The 23,586-nt window shown below is 37.7% G+C and overlaps 2 protein-coding genes across 2 annotated transcripts; one reads left to right on the top strand and one right to left on the bottom strand.

The window, feature by feature from the left end:
- Positions 1 to 233: 233 nt before the first annotated feature.
- mtpap (mitochondrial poly(A) polymerase) lies at positions 234 to 7,764 on the bottom strand. Its single transcript, XM_084433461.1, has 9 exons — positions 7,522 to 7,764; positions 7,120 to 7,289; positions 6,784 to 7,011; positions 6,352 to 6,576; positions 4,184 to 4,392; positions 2,869 to 3,095; positions 1,792 to 1,884; positions 1,547 to 1,620; positions 234 to 1,184 (listed from the first exon to the last, which is right to left on the bottom strand). Exons 1-9 carry the CDS (start codon positions 7,724 to 7,726, stop codon positions 813 to 815), a joined length of 1,803 nt encoding a protein of 600 aa, XP_084289587.1. The 5' UTR covers positions 7,727 to 7,764; the 3' UTR covers positions 234 to 812.
- A 3,793-nt stretch (positions 7,765 to 11,557) lies between these two features.
- On the top strand, positions 11,558 to 20,745 carry map3k8 (mitogen-activated protein kinase kinase kinase 8). Its single transcript, XM_084434530.1, has 8 exons — positions 11,558 to 12,171; positions 12,830 to 13,163; positions 13,698 to 13,868; positions 15,060 to 15,321; positions 16,383 to 16,489; positions 17,137 to 17,289; positions 18,985 to 19,231; positions 19,315 to 20,745. The coding sequence occupies exons 1-8, from the start codon at positions 12,140 to 12,142 to the stop codon at positions 19,437 to 19,439; spliced, it is 1,431 nt and encodes a 476-aa protein (XP_084290656.1). The 5' UTR covers positions 11,558 to 12,139; the 3' UTR covers positions 19,440 to 20,745.
- Positions 20,746 to 23,586: the final 2,841 nt, after the last annotated feature.

Below are 23,586 nucleotides of genomic sequence, written 5' to 3'. Positions count from 1 at the left end.
TAGTTGCTCCAGAGGCGTGTGACCTCTGACATATATAGCAATTGTAAGTCGCTTTGGATAAAAGCGTCAGCTAAATGAATAAATGTAAATGAGATAATAATTCTGAAATAAAGCCACAAAAACTTTAACTCTGTGGCGGAAACAGGATCCCATAGTTTATGAAACAAGCACTAATATTTTTTTAGAAGTGTGAAAAGATTACAAATAAAGAAGCCCAAGAACAAACAAACAGTAATGGTCTGATTGTAATTCCTTTGTTTTAATATCTTATAAAATATTATGTACACTAGTTGACAGTGAATGTTTATTCTTTCTGTACCTCTCAAAAACACTTTAGTACTGGTGTGACATGACCTTTGCTTTTACACAAAGTCATTAGACCGTTGTATTGGTATTGCAATGCAGAGAAGATGGAGTCTGTGTGTGATCTAACAATGTTCCATGCAAGCCGTTTAGTGTTCCGAGGTTCTGTTCCACTTCTGTGGAAACTGTAATGATTGCTGTTATCAGATCAACACAACAACCATTAAGCTCCATTTTTCTAGGAGTCGAAGACCGCAGTGGACCTCTTCTTCCTACGTTATATCATGTTGGGATCTACAAAGTTTCTTTTTCATGTGAAATACTTTAGTGGAACGGTGACTGAGCTTAGTTTTTAACATTTCTTAAAAGACTTACAGCTTCTGACTGTAGAAATACATAAACTTCACATTTGTTCCCATCTTTGGAACACTTATCCGCGTTGGTCATTCGCATTTGCTGTTTAGGAGGCTTTTCTCTTATTCCTGTGGGTGAGAGATTTATTGACCACATCACCTACTAGGATCTGCACTTCCCTTCTTTGCAACAGTTTCACCACCTTTAATCTTCAGAGAGTCTAACAGGTTCTTTATTCTTGAACTAGCTGGTTCCAGTTTTCTCTTCCTGCGACTTTTCACCCCCGCTCCTGAGGTGACTGAAGGAAGGAGAAGTGCAGAGAACCCCCACGGTGAAACCGTCTCATCCGATTGGCTAGAACTTCGGTTAAGAATTTCGCTTTTCTGAAAAAGCCAAGCACTTTCTTGACAAAGTTTCACGAAGCGTTCAAGTTGCGTTGCATTAACGTTTTTGCTAACGTTTAGAGTGGTTTCAAATGGATTCTGGATGTACAAAGCTGTTGTTTCCGGTTTGGTCTGCTCCTTTCCCTGGTGAAAGGGATAAAAAGCAGGATATTTAAGTCTTCAGACACTTAAACACACACAGTGCATGCACAGACAGAATTAATAAGTCGCATCAGCATTTTCACACAAATTGTTATACTGATGATATAATTTGCAACATAAAAAAAACGTATTCAATTAGAAAAACACAAAACAGAAACATTTTCACTAATGGTCACAGACTTCTGGACCCCACATCTAACTGTGTCCACTGCAGTCCCAGACACGTTATTTTGACTATATATACACTGCCCTCTGGTGGCCGTTTGTGGAGGTTCCGCTAAGACGTCATCAGTGTCCTTTGGGAGTTTGCTCATGCATGCACGTGTCATCGGTGGATGACTCACCTTCCTAATATTGATCGATGCCTTGTTGAAGGGAAAATTGCCATAAAACTCGAAGAATTCCTGCAACAGTTTCGCTGTGCAATAAAAAATGAAAACAACAGAAAAATTAACAGCATACATTTTTTTATGTCAATAACGATCAGTACAAATTTAATGCATTACAAAAATGCATAACAGAAATGAGCCATCTGTCCAAGGGTGAAAAGGTAAAACCTTTAATTATGAAAACAATCGTATGCACTCACCTGATGTGTCTGTGTTCTTCTGCAGTGTAATCTTGCTGAGGTCACTGACAATAGTGCAGTCATTACCCTCAATGACACACTTATCCGATGGTCCTGGAAAGTGCACACACAAAACATAAATATAACGCGAGTGGCCTTCCGTATAGAAATTGACTGTATTATTATTGTGGCATCAGTGTTCTTGACCCTGGAAGACAATAAACAATAATTGAGTGTGTGTGTAGAAATTCGACTCAGGGGAGAGCCATATAGTATGATGTATAGCAATTTTTCTGGGGTCACAGACAATGAGACAGCAGTCTCATGATAAAAGCTTTATATATATATATATATATATATATATATATATATATATATAGAGAGAGAGAGAGAGAGAGAGAGAGAGAGAGAGAGAGAGAGAGAGAGAGAGAGAGAGAGAGAGAGAGAGAGAGAGAGAGAGAGATAAGCGGAATATAAAGGAGAAAGCTGTGCCACTTCAAATGTTCTCTAATTATATTTCAAGATGGATATATCATAGGGATGTAATGTGTATGTAATGTCTAATGTAATGTAATATAATGTAATGTCTAAAAAAAAAAAGTGGTCCAGTTACACAAAATATAAATGTTTTAATTAAAATAATAATAAAAAAAAAAACAGAAAATATGCACAATCCTATGTGTCTTAGTATGCAGCGTATACTTGTTGAATTGAAGTATTAATTAAATAAATAAAACTGACCCCTTACTCTTACTGACCCCAAACTTTTAAAGTGTATGGTCACATGATAAAATAGTGGGGCACCACAGTTTACCCACAAAAACATCTTACCCCACTGTCCTCTATAAATGTAAAACACCAACACTGGAGCAAAGGGGGGAAAAAAATTGCTCAAACGTTTTTGATTGAGTTCTGATCGTTTCACGCTCTGTTTTCTCTGAATCTGAGCATAGTTGAGCCAAACTCATGTGTCACAGGGCAAATCATCATAGCTCAATTTTGACCAAATGTGTAGGTACTGTTCTCGCCTCTATGTGGCAGTATAGTACAAAAGAGAACTGCAGAAAAGCATGTCTGTCAAAGTACAATTGTGTATACCTGCCAGTTCCGTCAGTCGGTCCAGTGTGGGCAGTATGGGAGGACTCCTCCGCTGTAGAAAGAACACTACCATGACCGTTAAAGAGAAGTTGGTGATCCAGGCTCCTGGAATACTGCTTGTGATGCTATGAACCCGAGCCCAGTACCGAACACTGAACACCAGGTGCCGAACACGAGGGTCCAGCTGCCCGTAGATAAACAGCAGTTCTGAACTCTTCATCGCCACCCTGCACACACAACAGAGCATTAAATTAAACAGAATACACATACCTTGATAAACATGTCAGGGCAATTTAAAATGATGGCAGATCTAAAAAATAAAAAATAGAAGGTTATCATTTCAGTCTGTGTTGCTGTGGGGAATCAAGCTAAAGAGAGCTTATAGTTTTCTCTGCATGTAATTTTCCAAAAAAGACATTAGAATCAACCAATAGTGAGAGTTCGAGGCAGAACAAGTGTTTGGGACAAAGTTTAAAGTCACCAAGAAAGTATTTATTATTAATGATTTATCCATGCAAGATTATATATTAAAAAAAAAATCAACTTCCCCCTCGCTCTTGCAGCGACATCACTTCTCTTCTCTAATGACTTGTTTAATGGCATGAGACAACCTGTTACTCACATGACATCACAGCAATAACAAACAGTAATGATCCAATCAATTCCAAATGGACAGAATCAAATCCAGCCCTACATTTTTTCTTGTTCGTGAAGCTGTTTCACTTGTATATACACGTCACAACAGGAAAGAAAAGGCTATCGCAACTTGTTTAATGTTTAATTTAAGGTGGAGTTTAGGGAAACCAAAAAAAATACAAATGTGCAAAATCATTATATTTTGCAGTTCTATCTGGTGTCACTAGGGGCGCACAGAGCAGCTTTTATAAAGCTTTATATAATATAGCTTTATATATAGCTTTTATAATAATATTTAACAAAAATAAACAAAAACCTTTAATAATAATAATAATAACAACAATAAATGCATTTCATGTTCACCAGTCAATCTGTACACAATAGATTTCTCTTAAATCATTCAAGGACAAATTCATTTCTGGGTTTCTCATTATGCACATATGGGTGTACAATATACACATCTGGGAATACCCCTCTCTAACCCACAGGGGACACAGTACAACAAAAAGAGCTGAGCAGGTTTCTGTGCATTACTGGTGTGTCACATAAAAGGAATCATCACGGTGGTGACATTTGGTTTGGGGAAGTGTGAATAGGAGTGAGAAAATAAACGTCATGTCAACATATGCTATGTTGGCATGGCATTAAGCAGACAGCACAACAAAAATATAAAAATTACCTATTGTTGGCAGTGAGATCACACTGAAAGCCAGAGGGTTGGTGAGAAAAGCGAACAAGAGGACATCGAGCTTGGAGAATGTTCTGGACTCCCACACATCCAGGGCCGAACTGGTCTACGCATTTCCCAATGACTGAGAGGATGCTCTGGGTCACAGCCCGCTCTGAGGCCCCTCTCTTCACCTGGTACTCCAGGGACAGTCCTGAGCCCTGTTTAAAACACGACGGCATAATAAATCAACTAAGAAAAATGGCATCGCTATTGCTCTAAACTTAATTAACTGTAGAAATTCAATGCATATTTTTAATTGTAAAATGTAAAGCTTAAAGGAATGGTATGGAAGCTTGTTTCTGCCACTGAATAAAAAAGTTATTGAATTAAAAAGAATTTATGTCTCACAATTCTGAGAAAAAAAGTCTAAATTGTGAGATGTAATAGCCTGGGTTTCCCCATGCTGCCTAGCGCAGCGCGATTTTATTCACGCTGCTAGGCAGTCTGGATACCGTGGACCAGATTTTCCCCTCAGCTAGGGAACCAATCACAGAACGGGGAGGGAGCAGCAAGACGATGACGACATCTATGCGACACACCGAAGCAGTTTGTTTATGGCTCCAACATGACAGACGTAAAAATATATGCATATTTTTAGGAACACATCTACAAAAATATGCCTGTATTTCAAGTTGATAAAATAATTTAAAATCCACATCAGTTTATTATTTACCACGCCCTCCCAGGATCTATAACGTTACCTAGGCTACTTTCACTTTTAAAAATTCATCATAACTGCGCGTGCGCGATCTGCTTGCAGTCGTCGAGATGGATGCTGAGGAGTTGAAGAAAAGAATAGCTAGTGGAGATTGTAAAGTTGTCGACAATACGTCATCAAAAATCAAGTCCAGTGTGTGGGAGAAATTTGTTTGAACCCAGAATTGTCAGATGTAGGCTAGACGAAATTGCGTGGCAGATATAGTGTTGTAGCCGCGTCTGTTATTAGGCTACTCAGTTTTGTGGTAACGTTAGCCATGTTCTTCATGTACCGGCCTTTTGACAGCTTCGGCTGAAGTTGTCCTTGTGTTAATTGTCGTGTAATAACTTCTGTATGACCTGGCAATAAACATTTTTGTAAGTGTGTCTATAATGTGATTGTCTAAACTGATTTTATTTCGGGTGCGGGTCGGGTGTCGGTTCTATTTTAAGCGGGTCGGGTGCAGATTTTAATTAGTGCTGCTGTTGGGAAACAGGTCGGGTGCTGTTTTAAGCACTGCGGGTACGGGCGGGTGCGGATTTACAAAATCGGACCCGTGCAGGACTCTGGTGTACACATAAATCTCTGACCCATCGTCGTCTTCTTCGTTGAATATCTGTCGCTCTACATACGTCATCTGGTATAATTGAAACGATTGGCTATGAGCTACGTACAGGCGCATTTGATAGACATTTGTAGCGCCCAATAAACGGCTCTGGGGATTCGTAAACCACGCCTCAAATACGAGAAAATGAACATGTAGTTCCCAGACCACGTCTCAAAGAGAAAGTGGTCTGACGTTAGCCAGGCTAGAGATGTAAACTCGTTATTGCGAGAAATTTTGTAATTGAAACAAGCCACAATTGCCTTTTTTTTATTCTGTGGCAGAAACAAGATTCCATAGAATGGGAAAATTCATCTAAAAAAAGGAAAATTCATTATTTATTCAAATTTACACTTAATGAAAGCTCATAAAATTAGGTCTTTCAAATATCTACTTTTTGTTCCATGGAATAATAAAATAAAATAAAAACATTTATATAAATAATTAAGGGAACAAAAAAAAACATTAGCTGACATTTCCACTCAAATACTTAAAGTATCTTGTATTTTAAAACAAATACTTAAATATTAAGAGTAAAAGGACAGTTCGCCAAAAAATGAAAAGTTTTTTGTCCATTCAGTGGAAATCAGAGGTAAACTAACTCTTGGTAAACTAATTTTAAAAACTAATATAAACCGATTTGGTTACCAACATTCTTCAAAATAATTATCTTCTTTTGTGTTCCATGGAAGAAAAGAAAGTAAGTCATACTGGTTTGGAACGACATGAAGGTGAGTAAATGATGACAGTATTTTCAGTGCTGATGACCTTTTCCTTTTCGATTCAATCTACTTAACCAAAGCCCTCATCACTGACCTTTTTCTGGCTTGTCGCATAGATGCCATCGAGGTCCAGAATCATGTCGACATCACAGCCCAGTTTGCCGAAGCCGTTGACAGTGGAACCGAAAGGCCTGATGATGCATTCTGGGAAATATGCTCCAGCAATGTCTCCAAGCAGAGAGCAAACGAGGAAGCGAAGACTGATGTTCTCTTCTGTGAGCTGTAAGGCCTCTGTCAGACACTGCAGTTGCTCATCTATCTGTGGAATGATGAAATGAAGGGTAGATGCTTATTTGTCCTCAGATCAGAAGCACCAACAAGAGGACATAACACTCCAAAAAAAAATCATTTTTTGTCCCATCTCCCATTCCAATATTCATTCTCTTCCATGAGCCTAATCATATGTCTTGGGGAAAAAAAACATATATATATATATATATATATATATTGCCTAGGGAAGACTTACACTGTTCTTTTCCGAGAGCAGCTGGCTGATGTCACCAATGGATGGAGGGGATTGCTCTTGGAAAGTTGGCATGGGTTGGTTGTTCATTTGACTGCCTGGCCATTTCAATGACAGCAGACGTGATTTGAAAGGCACTGCAGCTTCATGTTCAACAGCTGGTAAGTTAGTGCTCTCCTTCAATGAGGAGATGCTCTCTTCATTGGAGAATTCAACTACTGCATATGTTCCCTACAGACACAGAATCAGATCATAAACACAGTCCAGTCAAAGTGTCAGATCTAGTTAAGTGTCTAGATCTAGATATAATATTACTTGATGTAGTTCTGCCACACTTACGTAGCTACTGTAGAAAAAATGCTTGTTGATTGTCCCGTGTTTTGACAGGTAATCTAAAAACTTATTTTCGTTGAACTTAGGCGGACAGCTGATCAATACCGATCTTTCAGCTTGTTCTCTTCTCTCCTCCTGGATTGCTTGAAATGTTTTATTCCCCTTGGCTTTCGTGACTAAAACGAAAGTGAAGCAAGTGGAAAGAAGCATTGAATTAGTGTGGTGTGATCAAACACATTAAATGTCCATCACGATTTTACCACGAGAAGACAACCTGGTATTTCTTTTTAACATAAAATGGCAGATGAAAGCATGAATACATTTTACATCTATCATTCTCAATAAGTTACCTAACTGAGATTTTTTAGTAAATGTCATGCCTATAGATCTACAGAGAAACAGTGTTACCGGGGTTGTTCCCTGCCTGGGCTTTGATTGCTGATATAGTTGAAGTGAGTCTTCTTTGAGTCTGAGTTTCCAATCCTAGATAAAATCTATCTAACCCCCCTAAACTCCTGAAACGTAACCTACACACGCCAAAGGAGGCCGCCATTGTTGATTTGAGGCGGGCGCATGCGTTGATACTGGCTCTACGGTGGCTATGAATGGACATGCAGTGCTGCGTTTCGAGTTTGGAAAAACCCGAAATATCCCAGCCAGGAGATTGAAAAATGTGTAAACACCGATTTGAAAAATATTGTTGGAAATTTTGATTATTTCCTGTGACTCAAACATTTCGAATTTGATCATCAAAAGATGTCTGCAAGTTTACAAATTACAAACACAAAAGATTCGTTTAGATTCTGCAAGTTTACAAATTCTGAATAGGGACAACTTCAGCAAAGGAAAGAAAAAAGAGAGAATAAAAAGAACACTTAAAATATCTGTACTATATATATAGCCTATATAGTACAAATATGTTAAGTGTTCTTTTATATCTCTTTATATATACATTTTAAGTGCCATATGTACAGCGGGGGAAATAAGTATTGAACACGTCATCTTTTTCCTCAGTAAATATATTTTCCAAAGGTGCTATTGACATTAAATTTTCACCAGATGTTGGTAACAACCCAAGTAAGCCATACATACAAAGAAACAAACAAAAATAAATTCAGAAATTAAGTTATGTGTAATAATGTGAAATGACACAGGGAAAAAGTATTGAACACATGAAGAAAGGGAGGCGCAAAAAGGCATGGAAAGCCAAGACAACTGCTGAAAACTTGCAGTAATTAAAAAGCAATCCAGCCCCCTGTCAGTGGAAATTAATAACAGCTGGTTCAGTCCCAAATCATGGCCTACAAAAAGGTCTCATTGCCAAGGTGTCACACATGACACATCTCATGATGGGTAAAAGCAAAGAGCTGTCTAAAGACCTTCGCAACCTAATTGTTGCAAAACATAATGATGGTATTGGTTATAGGCGCCATTCTAAGCTTCTGAATGGTCCAGTGAGCACTTTTGGGGCCATAATACAGAAGTGGAAAGACAATAATTTCACCATAAATTTGCCTCGACCAGTGCTCCTCGCAAGATTTCTGATAGAGGAGCAGTGCTTTAAGTGGGCCGGTACGCGCCGGTACTCAGTACCGCCACTTCCAAATATAGCTCTTGAGCGTACCGCCACCTGTCCGTGCGCCCAGAACGTGCTTTTAGCGTACCGGTACGCTCGTTTGTACATCTGTTTTAATCCTTTGTCTGCGCTGCCGCTTTACTTCACAATGCACGCTTCCTCCTTGTTTATACTTTCGCCTGGCTCCGCAGCGCGAGTCTCCGCAGACTGCGCGCGCAATCCGCGCACCTCCCCAAACGGACGAGGTGTTTAAACTTGACGCGCTCGCCGTTGTACTATTCTTTGAAACGATAGGGGCGACTCGAGTAATTGTCCTCTAAACCATCAGGAATCAGCGGTGAGAAGATGAAAGCTATACACACGTGACAATGTTTATTTTAGTACACCACCACCAGTAACACACTACAAACAGAATCGTGTAAAACCCAGTAAACCCTGAGATTATTACTCGTGACAATAAAACAAAATAGCCTATATGGATATGAGAATGTGTATACAAAATAAATTAACAATATCTTATATTTTCTAATTTCACTAAATATTTCATTAAGTTTCGTGAAGATTTTTACTAAACATGGACCTTTATGTTCATTAAAAATACTTTTTATGCTGTTGTATGCTAATTTTTTAAATGTAAGCAACGAATTTAGACTTGCAAACTGGGTGCCGGTGTGGTGAGAAGTTCGAGCTCGTTATTTATGTTCAGTAGCTCTTTCTACAGTAGCTCTTTCTAAGGGTATTTTTTCAATACCATTTTGCACATTTTATTTATGTTCAGTAGCTCTTTCTAGCTCAAACAAATCCACAAACTAATAAAAGGATTTATTATTTTTTATAAGGTCGTCTGTTGACTGCTGTATATAAAACCCCTTCAGTTGTTGTTACCTCAGGCCAGGGGAGGAGGGGAGTCAGCAAAAAAAAACAAAAAAAACAAACAATTTTTTATAGAGTACCGGCACCTCTTTTGGGCCACTTAAAGCACTGTAGAGGAGTGAAAAGAATAATCAGAAGAGTTGTCCAAGAGCCAACACCAAGTTGTATGGTGTTTTTAGGGTAATCTGCACTGCCATTTCTCCTCCAAATATAGTGTGTATTATGGCATCCAAACAGTTCAATTTTGCTCTCATGTGACCACACTATATTCTCCGAGTATTTCACTGGCTTTTCCAAATGTTGTGCAGCAAACTTTAAATGAGCTTCAACATGCTTTTTTTTCAGTTGTGGAGTCTTGCGTGGTGAGCGTGCATACAGGCCATGGCGGTGGAGTGCATTACTTACTGTTTTCTTTGAGACAACAGTACCTGCTATCTGCAGGTCTTTTTGAAGCTCTCCACAAGTGATCCTTGGCTCTTGGACAACTCTTCTGATTATTCTTTTCACTCCTCTATCAGAAATCTTGCGAGGAGCACTGGTCGAGGCAAATTTATGGTGAAATTATTGTCTTTCCACTTCCGTATTATGGCCCCAAAAGTGCTCACTGGACCATTCAGAAGCTTACAATGGCGCCTATAACCAATGCCATCATTATGTTTTGCAACAATTAGGTTGCGAAGGTCTTGAGACAGCTCTTTGCTTTTACCCATCATGAGATGTGTCTTGTGTGACACCTTGGCAATGAGACCTTTTTGTAGGCCATGATTTGGGACTGAACCAGCTGTTATTAATTTCCACTGACAGGGGGCTGGATTGCTTTTTAATTACTGCAAGTTTTCAGCAGTTGTCTTGGCTTTCCATGCCTTTTTGCGCCTCCCTTTCTTCATGTGTTCAATACTTTTTCCCTGTGTCATTTCACATTATTACACATAACTTAATTTCTGAACTTATTTTTGTTTGTTTCTTTGTATGTATGGCTTACTTGGGTTGTTACCAACATCTGGTGAAAATTTCATGTCAATAGCACCTTTGGAAAATATATTTACTGAGAAAAATGATGACGTGTTCAATACTTATTTCCCCCGCTGTATATGTAATGTTGTTTCTATCATATATCAATGAAAATGCATATATTTTCATAATTTCATATATTACAGTGAGCTTAAGAGATTAATTTGTCTTTTTGTGTAAGACGGCTATAAATAATTTGAAAATATTTATACTCCAATGACTTCAGTTTGAAATGACTGAAATCATTTGGCGAAGTGATATGTAATGTTGTCAATAGGAACTGGTAACCGTGGGTTTCCTTGAAAATAATTGCACACCGTAGAACGTTCGTAAACCAATCAGATTGGTTACATCGTCATGCTTCGAATCGCAGTTCATTCATTCCGCTCACGAACGATTCAGTGTACGGAAGTGAACGAAAACGATTTTCATGCCATTCAAAATATAGATACGTTCATGAAGCACCGATTGTGCCAGACCAGCTGAATTTACTACTATTCAGATTGTCAGTAACTTTTGATACAGGTGTTGTGTAATATTCAGTTCCTGTGAAAAACTGTTCCAGTGGGTGGAGTAGGCCTACACATGAATATTCATAATATGTCCTCTGTTGTGAGCGTGGCCTTGAGACAACGCGCAAACGAATGGAACTAAAAATATTAGTGCACGCTCCTCAAGTCGCAACTTATTATGTTCGATTATTTCGAAAAGGTATTCAATGTTAAGCATTAACTGCAATGTATAGCCTAGTTTATGTAAATGTGATAAATCGTCTGAGCTGCTTTTCCTTATTGATTACAGGCATTCAAATAAATGGGTAAGGACACATAACTTTTCGAAATAATCCATTAAACGAGTTGCGATTTGAGGAGCATGCACTAATATTTTCCTTCCAATCGTTTGCGCGTTGTCTCAAGGCCACGCCCACAACAGGGAACATATCATGAATATTCATATATACTCCACCCACTGGAACAGCTTTTTACAGGAACTGAATACACAACACCTGTTACCGATACAACTGCATCCCAGACAGAGCTCCGCAAAATTTGATTCGTTCTTGTTACTCAAATATTTTAAGTCAGTTCACCAAAAGATTCTGTTTCGTTAAGTGATTATTTCTGCAGGTTTACAAGTTATGTTAGTTACCTTGCTACATCGTTCAAGAACGAATGGAAGTTAGAGAAAACGTTTAACCTCATGTATCAAAGGAGATAAATGTGGGAGTGTGTTTTTTAGTTTTTTTCAAAACAAGATAATGTTTTTCTTTGCTATCACGAGATTGTTAGAAGAAAGTAGGCCTACAATTCTGTGAATCATGAAGAGGAAAGCAAATTACATCCTTAATTTTCCACGGAACATTCTGATAGGGGACGGTGGCAGGATTAAAGCAGATACGTGATCTATCTACTCTCAACGAGAAAATACCTCTCAGTGAAAACAAAGAGAAAACGAAACCGCAGTTGACGTATGAGCGAGCGGAGGCGCAGCTTACACACACATTCCTCTTATCTGCGAGCGTCAGTCTGTTAGAACTTCAGTGGGAACTATGGACCGTCAGTGAGCATGAGCCCTGCTGTGAACACACTGACCGAAAGGTAATCAAACGTCTGGTATTTATACATATTATATCGTTTTGGTTTTTGTGTACTAGGCTACATAATATATTCCGAACAGCATATTAGTATTATCATCACAGTATGAAAATATGTCTGGATTAGTCAAGCGGGTTATTGGCAGTTTCTCAACCTTGTCAACTGCCTCATTTCTAGGCTGTGTTTTTGAGCCTTAGTTATTTGTATAATATAGCCTATATATATTATTATTATTAATGTAATGTATTAAAGTGTTTTATTAATTAGTAATTCTACATATCTCGGAGATGATGTTTTCAGAATGTTTCAGAATCAGCACCGTATTTTGGGGGAAATTGGGCATGTGGGGGTCGTTCAAAACAGACGGTCAACTTCACGATTTAGGTTGCTTTAACATCTTATTTGCACTTGTGAGTTTGTGCTGAGGGACATTTTTGCAATGTAAAAGTTTTTGCTGGTATTTGTTTTGAAAAAAGAACCCCCATGTTGGGGTTTCCCTCCCCCTGTAAACCACCCCTCACTTGCAGGTGAAATAGAGCAAGCATGGTGATCAGGAAACACCTGACCACACTGTATATATATGAGTGCGAACAACATGAATACATGCATTTAATTACAGAAGTTCATGTGCTGTTTCTAATGATCAACAATTCTGTTCTAGAATTCAATCAAGGATGGAGTACAAGAATGAAAATGCTGGTATAGAACTGCTTCTTGCTCACATGAATATTGAAGACTTCATCCAAGAGGCAGAACATTTCTACTGTGTTGGCGAGGAGGTGGAATCAGGAGTTTCATTTGAGGAAAGTTTCTCGCAAGAAGACATGGACGAGAATGAGGAAACGGCACACGATCTAATCACACATGCGCAAAACCCCGGAAAGGTCCGTTATGGGACAGCATCCGACCTCCTGGACTTTGTCAATATGGTCTCAAACATACCATCCTCCTCTCTCCTAGAAGTGGGTCAAGAAATGGGTGTTCTGCTAAACAAGGTAAGCTCCATTGATGGTTATTTACCATATATAAATTACATATACAGCTGATCTATACAGTTTGGTTTCAGCATTAAGTAAGTGAATGTATTTAAAACGTCTTTACACTGTGAGATTGTTGGCTTAAGGGATAGTTCACCCAAAAATTCTGTCATCCTTTACTCACCCTCATGTTGTTCCAAACCTGTATGAATTTCTTTCTTCTAGAAGATATTCAGAAGAATGTTGGTAACCAAACAGTTGATGGGACCCTATTGACTTCCATGGTATTTTCTCCCCTCCATACTATGGAAGTCAATGGATCAACTGTGTGGTTACCGACATTCTTCTAAATATCTTCTTTTGTGTTCAGCAGAACAAAGGTTTGGAACAACTTGATGGTGATTAAATGATGATAGAATTTTCATTGTTGAGTGAATTATCCTTTAATTAAACCAAGCTTATTTGTAAATACTTTGAGTAAAAGAGTGTTTATACTTGTTTTACAATTTGTCATAGCCTTACTCTCATAAACGCCCTGCTTTGTTCCTGCAGACAGACATGGTCATTAAGGAGGGGCATTATCGCATAGATTTGGACGTTCTTCTGTTTCCGTGGAAACTGACCTACAAGCCCATAGGCCCTGGACATGTTCCCAAAGGCTCATTTGGGAAGGTCCATCTGGCTCAGGATACCAAAACTCGGAAGCGAATGGCATGCAAACTAGTAAGTTCGGGAATGCAGAGAATGTTTGTTTCTTTTTTTCTTTTTTTTGCAAATATAGTTGTTTTCATTCCACTGTTAAAGGACATGACTTCCCTTCTGGGAATATGTGTTCTTTTATGACTAAAACAAAAACATATTATGTACTGCTTGTTCAAAATACTATGTTGAAAACAATTTAATAAGCACAACATAAGGATTTCAAACATAAAGTAGTGAAGTAAACAGAATTTTCATATGAAAATATAACACAGATGACACGTTATAGTGAATGATGTGTTCTTGTGACAATCTTATGCACCAACATGTAAGATCACAAGGATTTATGAACAATGGAAAAAAATGACTCTGAAAAGAGAAGCACTCGTATAACTCGTTGTATTCAAATGAGGAAGAGAACATTTGGGAAATAACGCAGTTTCTCTAAAATATTCAGGAGGTCAGCCTGCAGTGTGCAGTGTTTGAACAGAAACTGAGAATGGCTCTAACGTACACAGGAAGCTGACAGCAACGCCCTCGTGGAAACATGCAGCCCACAGAGACGGTGTCTAAACTGTGTGGCAGTGTGCAGATGTCTAGTGGGAGAATATGTTTCAGACTTGTGGTCAATATAAAGTCGGCACGAAATGGAAGTTGCGATAGGCTTTTCTTTCCTCTTGTGACGTATATTTAAGTGAAACGGCTTCTCAAACAAGAAACAGAATAGGACGGGACTTGATTTTGTCCATTTTGCTATTGCTGCAATCTCATGTGAGTGAACACGTCTTCAGAGAAGAGATGTCGTTGCAACAGGCAGGGGAATTTATTTTGACATGACATGAAGATTATGACATGACGTGAAAATAATGATGTGTCATGAAATAATGATTGTCAGTTGCTGAATCATCAAAAACATTCACCCTCTTAATGAGGCCTTTAGGGTTTTGCTCAAATAATTAGTAATCAATCAGTGGTCAAGGCGGCCGATGTCTGGAACAATTATGCAATATCACACAAGCAGTGCAAGACTGCACATATATTACAGCGTGGGTTCTACCTTCTCTAAGCCACCTGTATTTTGTCCTTTCTTATACATTTTTTTTATGCATTTAAGTATAATAAGCAAGTATAATGGTAATTATATATTACCAAATATAATTGGTGCACTTCCACACTCTCTGAAATGTATAAGTTATAAGTGTACATTCTCTCCAGATTCCTGTGGAACATTTCAAGCCTGCAGATGTGGAAATCCAAGCCCGGTTCCGACATGAGAACATAGCAGAGCTGTATGGGGCGTTGCTGTGGGAGCAGACGGTGCATTTGTTCATGGAAGCGGGCGAAGGGGGCTCGGTTCTGGAGAAGCTGGAAAGCTGTGGTCCAATGAGAGAGTTCGAGATCATCTGGGTCTCTCAGCAGGTTCTGCGAGGCCTGGAGTACCTGCACTCCCACAACATTATTCACCACGACATCAAACGTAAGAGCTTTGGATTGCATCACAAAGGATTTATTTTTTCTGAAATATCACTGCAGTTTCCTACCAAACACATTGTGTTTGACCATGTTGGATCAACTGCTTTGAATGAAAAACATACTTCAAAATCGGGGTCAAACGCAGTTCAGTACTTTTTCATTGCTACCACAAGCAACAGAACAAACACTGTTATTTCCCTCATAAATGCAACAAAAGGTGCTCTGTAAGTAAGTCAGATAATGACTATGTGGTCAAGAAAGGTATTCAGTTTATTGACAGAACTTAAAACTAGGCCACTGGGAGGAAGCGGCAGTGTTAAATGTTTGACAGAGGATTGGCCACAGGCTAGAGAAGTTTATTTTTAGTGTTTTTAGATTGTGCCCTTCAAAGATGAGGAACACAACATAATGAAATATGGTAGGGTTGGGACAGACAACATTCTGCTGCTGTTTAGTCACGCGCAGAAGCCCATCAGTGCTGCAGCTCATGACTTCTCAGGCGTCTGGAATTTCCAGTCAGGACAGCGAGAGGAGGGAGAAGACAGATGTGATTACTCAAATGTATTACTTTCCGGGACTTATTCAACAGGCCATCCGTCTAACTAGTGCTTTCAGATTTCAACAAGACTGAGAGGGTAACGTGAAGAGATATAGAGATTCAGTGAAATGAGTGACCAATCACAGTTTCGTGGTTTTGAGGGTTGGCTTCTTGACATTCGGCTTGGAGAGGAAACATGTTATTTCATGTAGTGTCAAATATGGAGGGAGAGCAAGAAAAGGGGGTTTTGAGACTTCTGATGTTGTGTTTTTCAATCCACCATGAGTAATGACTGACCTTAATCTGCTTCTAGAAAACAACACATTGCTACTTGTCTGGTGCAGCACATACACGAACTGAGCAACCTACGTTTTGCAAAAACAATTGAGATATAGTTGCAATGTCTTTTATATATCAAAATGAAATATCTCAAATATCAGTACACACTTCTGAACACTTACTTATTATGATTGTTTTAGATTTGATGCGTCTAAGACATGAACTAAATTCTCTTTTTGTCCCTGCAGCCAGTAATATTGTGTTGATGTCCGCCAAAGCCGTGCTGGTGGATTTCGGTCTTACAGTACAGATGAAGGATGATGTATATGTTCCTCGGGACCTACGTGGCACCGAGGTGAGTGTGTTTGAGGTCACTTTGCAGACTTTAATTTTTCCATACGTGGTCTGTCTCTGTGTCGTGACTAAATGCTAGTCTATATTTAGAAACAATGCAGTATTTGGCAGTTCCTGATTGTGCTGGTGGCAGACGTCCTTTAGAAAGTCACTGAATAAATATTGTCGTATGGTATGTACATTTTTAAAATAGTTAAAGGGCAATTGAAAGGAGATCTGAAACACCAGAAGGCACACACACACAGATGCACTTTTTTCCCCTCTTAGCTGACATTCTGTTCCCTTACAACCTCTGGGAAAGACCGAAAAAGACACAAACACATGCCCATTAGCACACTGAGGCGTGTTTACTTTTTGCCCCATTTGGAAAGTCCAGCATGCCTTTCTAAACAGCACTGAAGATTCCCAACATAGAATAATAACGTTGTTTACTACGAGGCAGTACAGTGAGCAGTTTGCCAGATGTCACATTTGCCTATTACATCACCAGTTGTTTTTCATATTTATATTATTCAGAGTGACTGAACTGTAGAAAACAGCCAGTCCAGTCCAGTGTTCAATGCACAAAATTGCATAACAAAAATTTTGTTAAAAGCCTCTGCACATGTGGGATCTGAGCTCATATTTCTTGTTTTTCCTTCTGTACAGATGTACATGAGTCCAGAACTGGTTCTGTGTCGAGGACATAGCACAAAGACTGACATATACAGCCTGGGGACCACAATCATTCACATGCTGAGTGGCAGTCCTCCATGGGTTAGGAGATATCCCCGAACAGCCTACCCCTCATACCTTTACATAGTAAGTGTGCGTTTTCGAGTTGATCGTGGTGCATCGGAATACCTGCTCTTTTAGTTATATTTTGTTTGTATTTATTTTACCGCACCGGTATTAGGGAGAGTCCTTGAATGTGGCGAAGCCATATGAAAAACCAACGATATGCATTAACCACAGAGGAAAACCCAGAAATGTCAAGCAGGCTGATGTCATACCTTCATGACATTAAGCCTCAGTCAGCAAAGCATATCTCATGCTAATTCTGTATAGTTTTATTTGTTTAGTAAAGGATGCTAATTATGTATCATTTTAATAATAATGATACTATTTAGTATTTTTTCTTTATTATATATATTTTTATTTTCTGTTAGTTTTCTGTTTATTTATTTGGTTTTCTGTTTAAACTACTATTAGCAAAGGATGCTAATTATGTATAATTATTTAATTATAATAATTCTTTATACATTTTATTTCCTGTCTTTTTTCTTTATTATTTTTCTTTATTCGCTTACCTTTTCTTCATTTGTGTTTCTGTTTTAACCACTATAAAGCAAAGGATCACAAGATATAACTTGTGATGGCAAGTTCTCCTTTCAGCAGGATTTCGGAAACAATTTCTAAATAACTCTTTTATTAAAAAAATCTGCAGTTCATCAGCTGTTTAAGCTTCCTCTACGCTTTGCAGATTATTTTGACATTGGCAGTTTTGCATGTTTCACTTTAAGAGCTCCTCATAATAGAAGCAGACTAAAAGCTGGCAACCTTTGTGTAGCAAGTCCAACTGCTTTCAGTTCCCTTTTCACGTACTACACTTCCTTTTCATGTAATGGAATGTAAATTCGTGCACAGTGTCCTTTTGCATGAGGCTTCTTGCAAATGCACCTGTGCCACCATTAATTTTCACCTGGGGTGTAGGCTAAGGCTATTTACACAAAACACGTTTTTGCTTATCACTGCGCTGCTTTTCTATTGTTTTTCACTTAAACACGCGGTAGCCGGATATGTTTGACCATTGAGCTTGTGTCATGTGCGTTTTACACTATCTTGCACATGACACAGCGTTCTAAAATCACGGTGCTCAAGTTAAAGCTGCAGTCCGTAACTTTTGGCGCTCTAGCGGTTAATAAACAGAACCGCGGAAGAACATTGTAGCCGGAACTACTTCTCTCTGTTTATGTCTATGACGAGTCACGCAGGTACTGGGCTACTCCGCAGTGGTAGGACCCGTACCAGTCTAAAATAGTCTGAATATAAACACTTATTGTATAACCCTTATTACCGGAGTGATTCAGGATAAGACAAAAACACAGTTTGGAAAATGGATACATGATGTAGTACTCATTTGTTATATAAATGTTGTAAGTTTTGAACACAAAAAAGAGTTATGGACTGCTGCTTTAAAATAAGTTCAACTTTAAAAGACCTCTCTAGACCTTTTTTTTTTTTGCATTCCACTGCCCGTGTCTCATGTTTCTTAATGCAAAGACAAGTTTTGTGTGAATGGAAAGCAGTGTTGCCATGTCAACTTATTATAGGCCTCTTTGGGCTTGTTATTTTTCCATATGTTAAAACTTTGTTTTCCAACTTAGTTTGGCTGGTGTGTGTACTGTACGTGGCCTTTGTGCCATTGTCAAAAGTCAGCCCTGTTTGCGCACCAGGGGTGGCCAAGCTTCAATCAGGGGTTGCACTTGTCCCCTGATTTTCACACTCTGTTTGCAGATCCACAAACAGGCCCCTCCTCTGGAGGACATCCCCGAAAGCTGTAGCCCCGCGATGCGCAGGCTCCTGGAGCACGCGCTCGATAGGGTCCCTGCACGGAGGAGCTCTGCCGGGGAATTACTGAACGAGGAGGCCCTCCATCCGTCTCGGGAAGACCAGCCGCGCTGTTGGAGTCTGGACTCTGCGCTGGAGGAGGGCACTCATCCACTGCTGCGACAGCACAGTCAGCTTTCAGACAGCACTCAAGGTACATCACACAATTCACATACAGTATTTCATGTCAAATTCATTTGATCGCATGCTTAAGATCTTTTACTCTTGTATTTGCAGACTCTTCTTTGTACACTGAGGACTCTGGGCACTCTAAGAAGAAAGGTTCCCTCTATATGGATCTGGGCGCCTTGGCTGGCTACTACAATATGGTTAGAGGGCCACCATCCAATGAATATGGCTAATAAGGTGGATTTTTCCTGAGGACCAGTGGGGTACTTGTGTAGTCTGCATTCATATACAAGCTGTCGGATATGCATGGATGCATCAGTTCAGTGGAGCCAAACTCTCTCACAAGATGCTTCCGCATATATGGTGTCCTAAATGAGGACAGTGTACGCTGATTGGACAATGAGCCGTCCAATTATAGATGGATGCTTTTTGAAATGCAAGAGACATTCAAGACTTGTTGAAGAGAAGAAAGAACTGTGGTTTTTATTGTTTGGTGAACAGTTTGTTAATACAGTTCCTTGTCTGTGCTTTTAGAGCATGAATATAATGACACCATATTCTGTATAAAATACATACTAGGAGGGATGCACCAATATTAAAATTCTGGCCAATACAGATAAACTGATAATTACTTCTAATTTATGGCTGATAACAACTTAATGAACAATAACTTGAACAATATTAAAGCTATACACTATTTTGTTAAAACAGTATATAAATACAATTAATGGATGCATCACAACATTATAATGTACAGTATAAAAATGCATCCATAATATTGGCTGATAAACAATATTGGGGTTGATATATCTGTAATACCCTAATACAGACAAATACTTTTTGCTTTATATATATACTGTAATTGTAAAGCTTGTGCTAGATGCATTGATTATGCATTCCATATCTGATCACATAAAGGCGGGCCTTAATGAGAGTAAAGAGATTATGATTATCACTGCCAACAGCTGAATGTTTTTTTTAATAATATGATTTTTTTTTACCATAGCAGGGCTATGTATGTTACGAATGTATGTATCTCCATTGAATTACAAAGGCAGGCCTGTGTTATCTGAAAGTATATGCATTCTGACCTACATTTGTAGGGTTTCTTTTTGTGTGAAATATTAATCATAATGTGGCGAGTCTGCTGAATTTGAATATATGACCTTAACAATAGTCTGTCTGTGTCTTTAGCTAATCATTTCAGTAAATCATTTCATTTTTTATTTCTCTTTTGTAATCCCCATGTGAGTGCCTTGTCTTTAAATAGCTTGATCTGAGATCCCTGGGTAATACATCCATTGGCAAAAAAAAGGACACTACAACAATACAGTTTATATTTCCAGGAATTGTTTTCAGATGATATTGAAAACTCATCTCAGGTTGATATTCCCATGGAATGTGTTTTTGTTAAGTAGTTGCAATGCAAGACAAAGAAACGTGCACTCAGACAAAAAATGTAATAGATTGTCCAGATCCTCCCAATGTTTCAATGTGTTCATAAAAGTGACTCAATAAATATCTGCTGTGACACTGCAATTTTGTTGTCTAAGTATCTGTATGAAATTGTTTTAATTTGATCAAATTAGCATGATTTTGTAAATATTAAATATGCCAATATACTATTCTGATAAAAATTTTAAGGTTGTGATTTCAGATAACCAAGGTAAAATTACATTATGGCTGTTTCAAGCAATAAACAGTTCTTCAGAAGTGTCTTAGTCATTTTGGAAAGACCAGAGAGTCTATCGGTGATAAATGATAGTATCACCTAAGATGAAGACTGCTGTCTTTTTTTACTTTGGGGAAGTTATAGTTTAAATAAATAAATGGACTAAAATGTGTGATTCATCACTGTGCTTTGAAATGTATTACGTGTGGTGGGAAACTATTGATCTACGGCACGTTTGTAAAGCTAAAAGTAACAAGTGTAAAATAAACATTTTGATTGCTGATAATGATAAGATATGTCATTTAGTGGGTAAGTTCAAACACTTTTTGGGTGACTGAGAATTTTGCGTGCAGAAAGTTCACAAAATAATCTAAACTCAATGACTTTCAGGATGGAAAACATAAAGGTGTTCTGGGGTTTCTGATCAAAATAAGCATTTGAAAATCATAATTTATTTTTTTGCAAGACGGTACATTGAAATTCTTGCACACCCCATCCAATGAAGCACTGCAAATTATGCAATCGAATCAGAATTTATGATTCTAAATAATATTAACTTTATTAAATCTGTATTTCAATATAATAATCCCTGTAAGTCCCAGTTAGTCTAGCACAGTACACATAACAAGTTTTTTTTCTTAATTTTTTTGTATATAAAACATAGATATCGAATAGAAAGTGTTAGTATTAATGTGTCGAAAGTGTTGATGAAAAAGATGCATCAAAATATTGCTGTGATTATCACAACTTAAAATTCAACATTAAAATAAGAAATAATGTGTTGTTTCAACTTAAAAAAAGTATGTGTTCATAGTTAAATTGGATTAGTTTAGATGAGTTGGAAATTTAAGTTATCTCAACAAATGTTTAAGTTGTTATAACTAACTAAAAATGGCAGTTTCTTGAAAATGGTTAAAGACTCAGCAGCTCGGGCTGAGTTAGGCAGATAATTTCACAGAGAGCAGTCAAGGGAAAGGTCTGTGAAAGTGATTTTATGACACTTTTTTCTCAGAATTTGAGACCCATTGCTTCATGTGAGTGGCAGTTCAATAAAAACGAAACCACACTTCACTATAAGTAACACAATCACACGACACGTGCATATTTCCACGCAGCAACACTGAAATAAAATGTGTGTTTTTGCTCATGTGTCATTTCTTGAGAAAGAGAAATAGAGAAAAACACGGTCGGCAGAGCGCAAGTGAGGAAGTGGGTTTCCCCCTGCCGACAGGTTTCTGGCTGTGAAGTGGAAGGTGGAGCGGGTGAGAAATACTGTATTCCCTGACCTTTAATGCACAGTGAGAGATATTAGACCATAAAGGGACACGAATTTCTACAATGATGTGTCACTCGCAACAATCACTTCCTGCACCCGAGCGCCTACCGCCCACTTATACATGCACGCATTTACTTTTCCTCCTTTTTTATCATGGTGGGGACATTTAATTGACTTTTATTGATATTGATTTATACAAGACAAGTGATATTTTCTGCCCCCATACCCTAAGCCTCAGAGACCTTTTTGTATTTTAGATTTAGGCTACATTTAACCCTATAAAGCCTGTAATACTAAGCAAATTTTGATCAACATGATCAAAACTTTGCTTGAAAACCTGTTACTATGCCTTCTGTGGTGTAATTGATAGTTTGTAGACTATTTTTTAACCAGTAAAATGCCTTTTAGTGTAATAGTCTAAAAAAGTTGGTCTTTTTGCTGTGGAATTGAACACTTGAAATATATTTTATATTTCAAGATGAAACATTTAATATATATATATATATATATATATACAGTACAGGTCAAAAGTTTGGAAACATTAAGATTTTTTTATATTTTTGAAAGAAGTATCTAATGCTTATCAAGCTTTTTTTATTTGATTTTTTTTTTTTTTTAAACAGTAATATTGTGAAATATTACAACTTAAAATAATAGTTTTCTATTTGAATATACTTTAAAAAGTAATTTATTCCTGTGATGTAAAGCTGAATTTTCAGCATCATTACTCCAGTCTTCAGTGTCACATGTGACATCCAGTCTATCACATGATCCTTTAGAAATCATTCTAATATTCTGATTTATTATGAGTGTTGGAAACAGTTCTGCTGCCTAATATATTTGATGAATAAAAGATTAAAAAGAACTGCATTTATTCAAAATAAAAAAATTATTTCTAATAATATAAATCTTCTTTACTATCACTTTTTTTATCAATTTAACACATCCTTGCTGAATAAAAGTATTGATTTATTTCAAAACAAGAAAGAAAAAAAATTACTGATCAGTAGGCCTAGTGTATATTGTTGTTACAAAAGTTTTCTATTTGTAAAAAATGTGCTTCTTTTTTTTTTTTTTTTACTTTTTATTCATCAAAGTATCCTAAAAAAGTATCACAGGTTATGAAAAAATATTAAGCAGCAGAACTGTTTCCAACTTTGATAATGAATCATCATATTAGAATGATTTCTAAATAGAGTAATGATCCTGAAAATTCAGCTTTGCATCACAGAAATAAATGATAATTTAAAGTATAATAAATTGAAAACCAATTATTTTAAATTGTAATAGGCCTAATATATCACAATATTACTTTTTTTTTTTTTTTCTGTATTTTTGATCAAATAAATCCAGGCTTGATGAGCATTAAAGCATTAAAAATAGTAATGTTTCCAAACTTTTGACCTGTACTGTATATATATGTGTGTGTGTG

This window comes from Rutilus rutilus (assembly GCF_951802725.1).
Source record: "Rutilus rutilus genome assembly, chromosome: 16".
NCBI classification, from domain to species: Eukaryota; Metazoa; Chordata; class Actinopteri; order Cypriniformes; family Leuciscidae; genus Rutilus; species Rutilus rutilus.
Note: the sequence above shows the minus strand (reverse complement) of the source record. Positions and strands in the feature narration are given on the sequence as shown.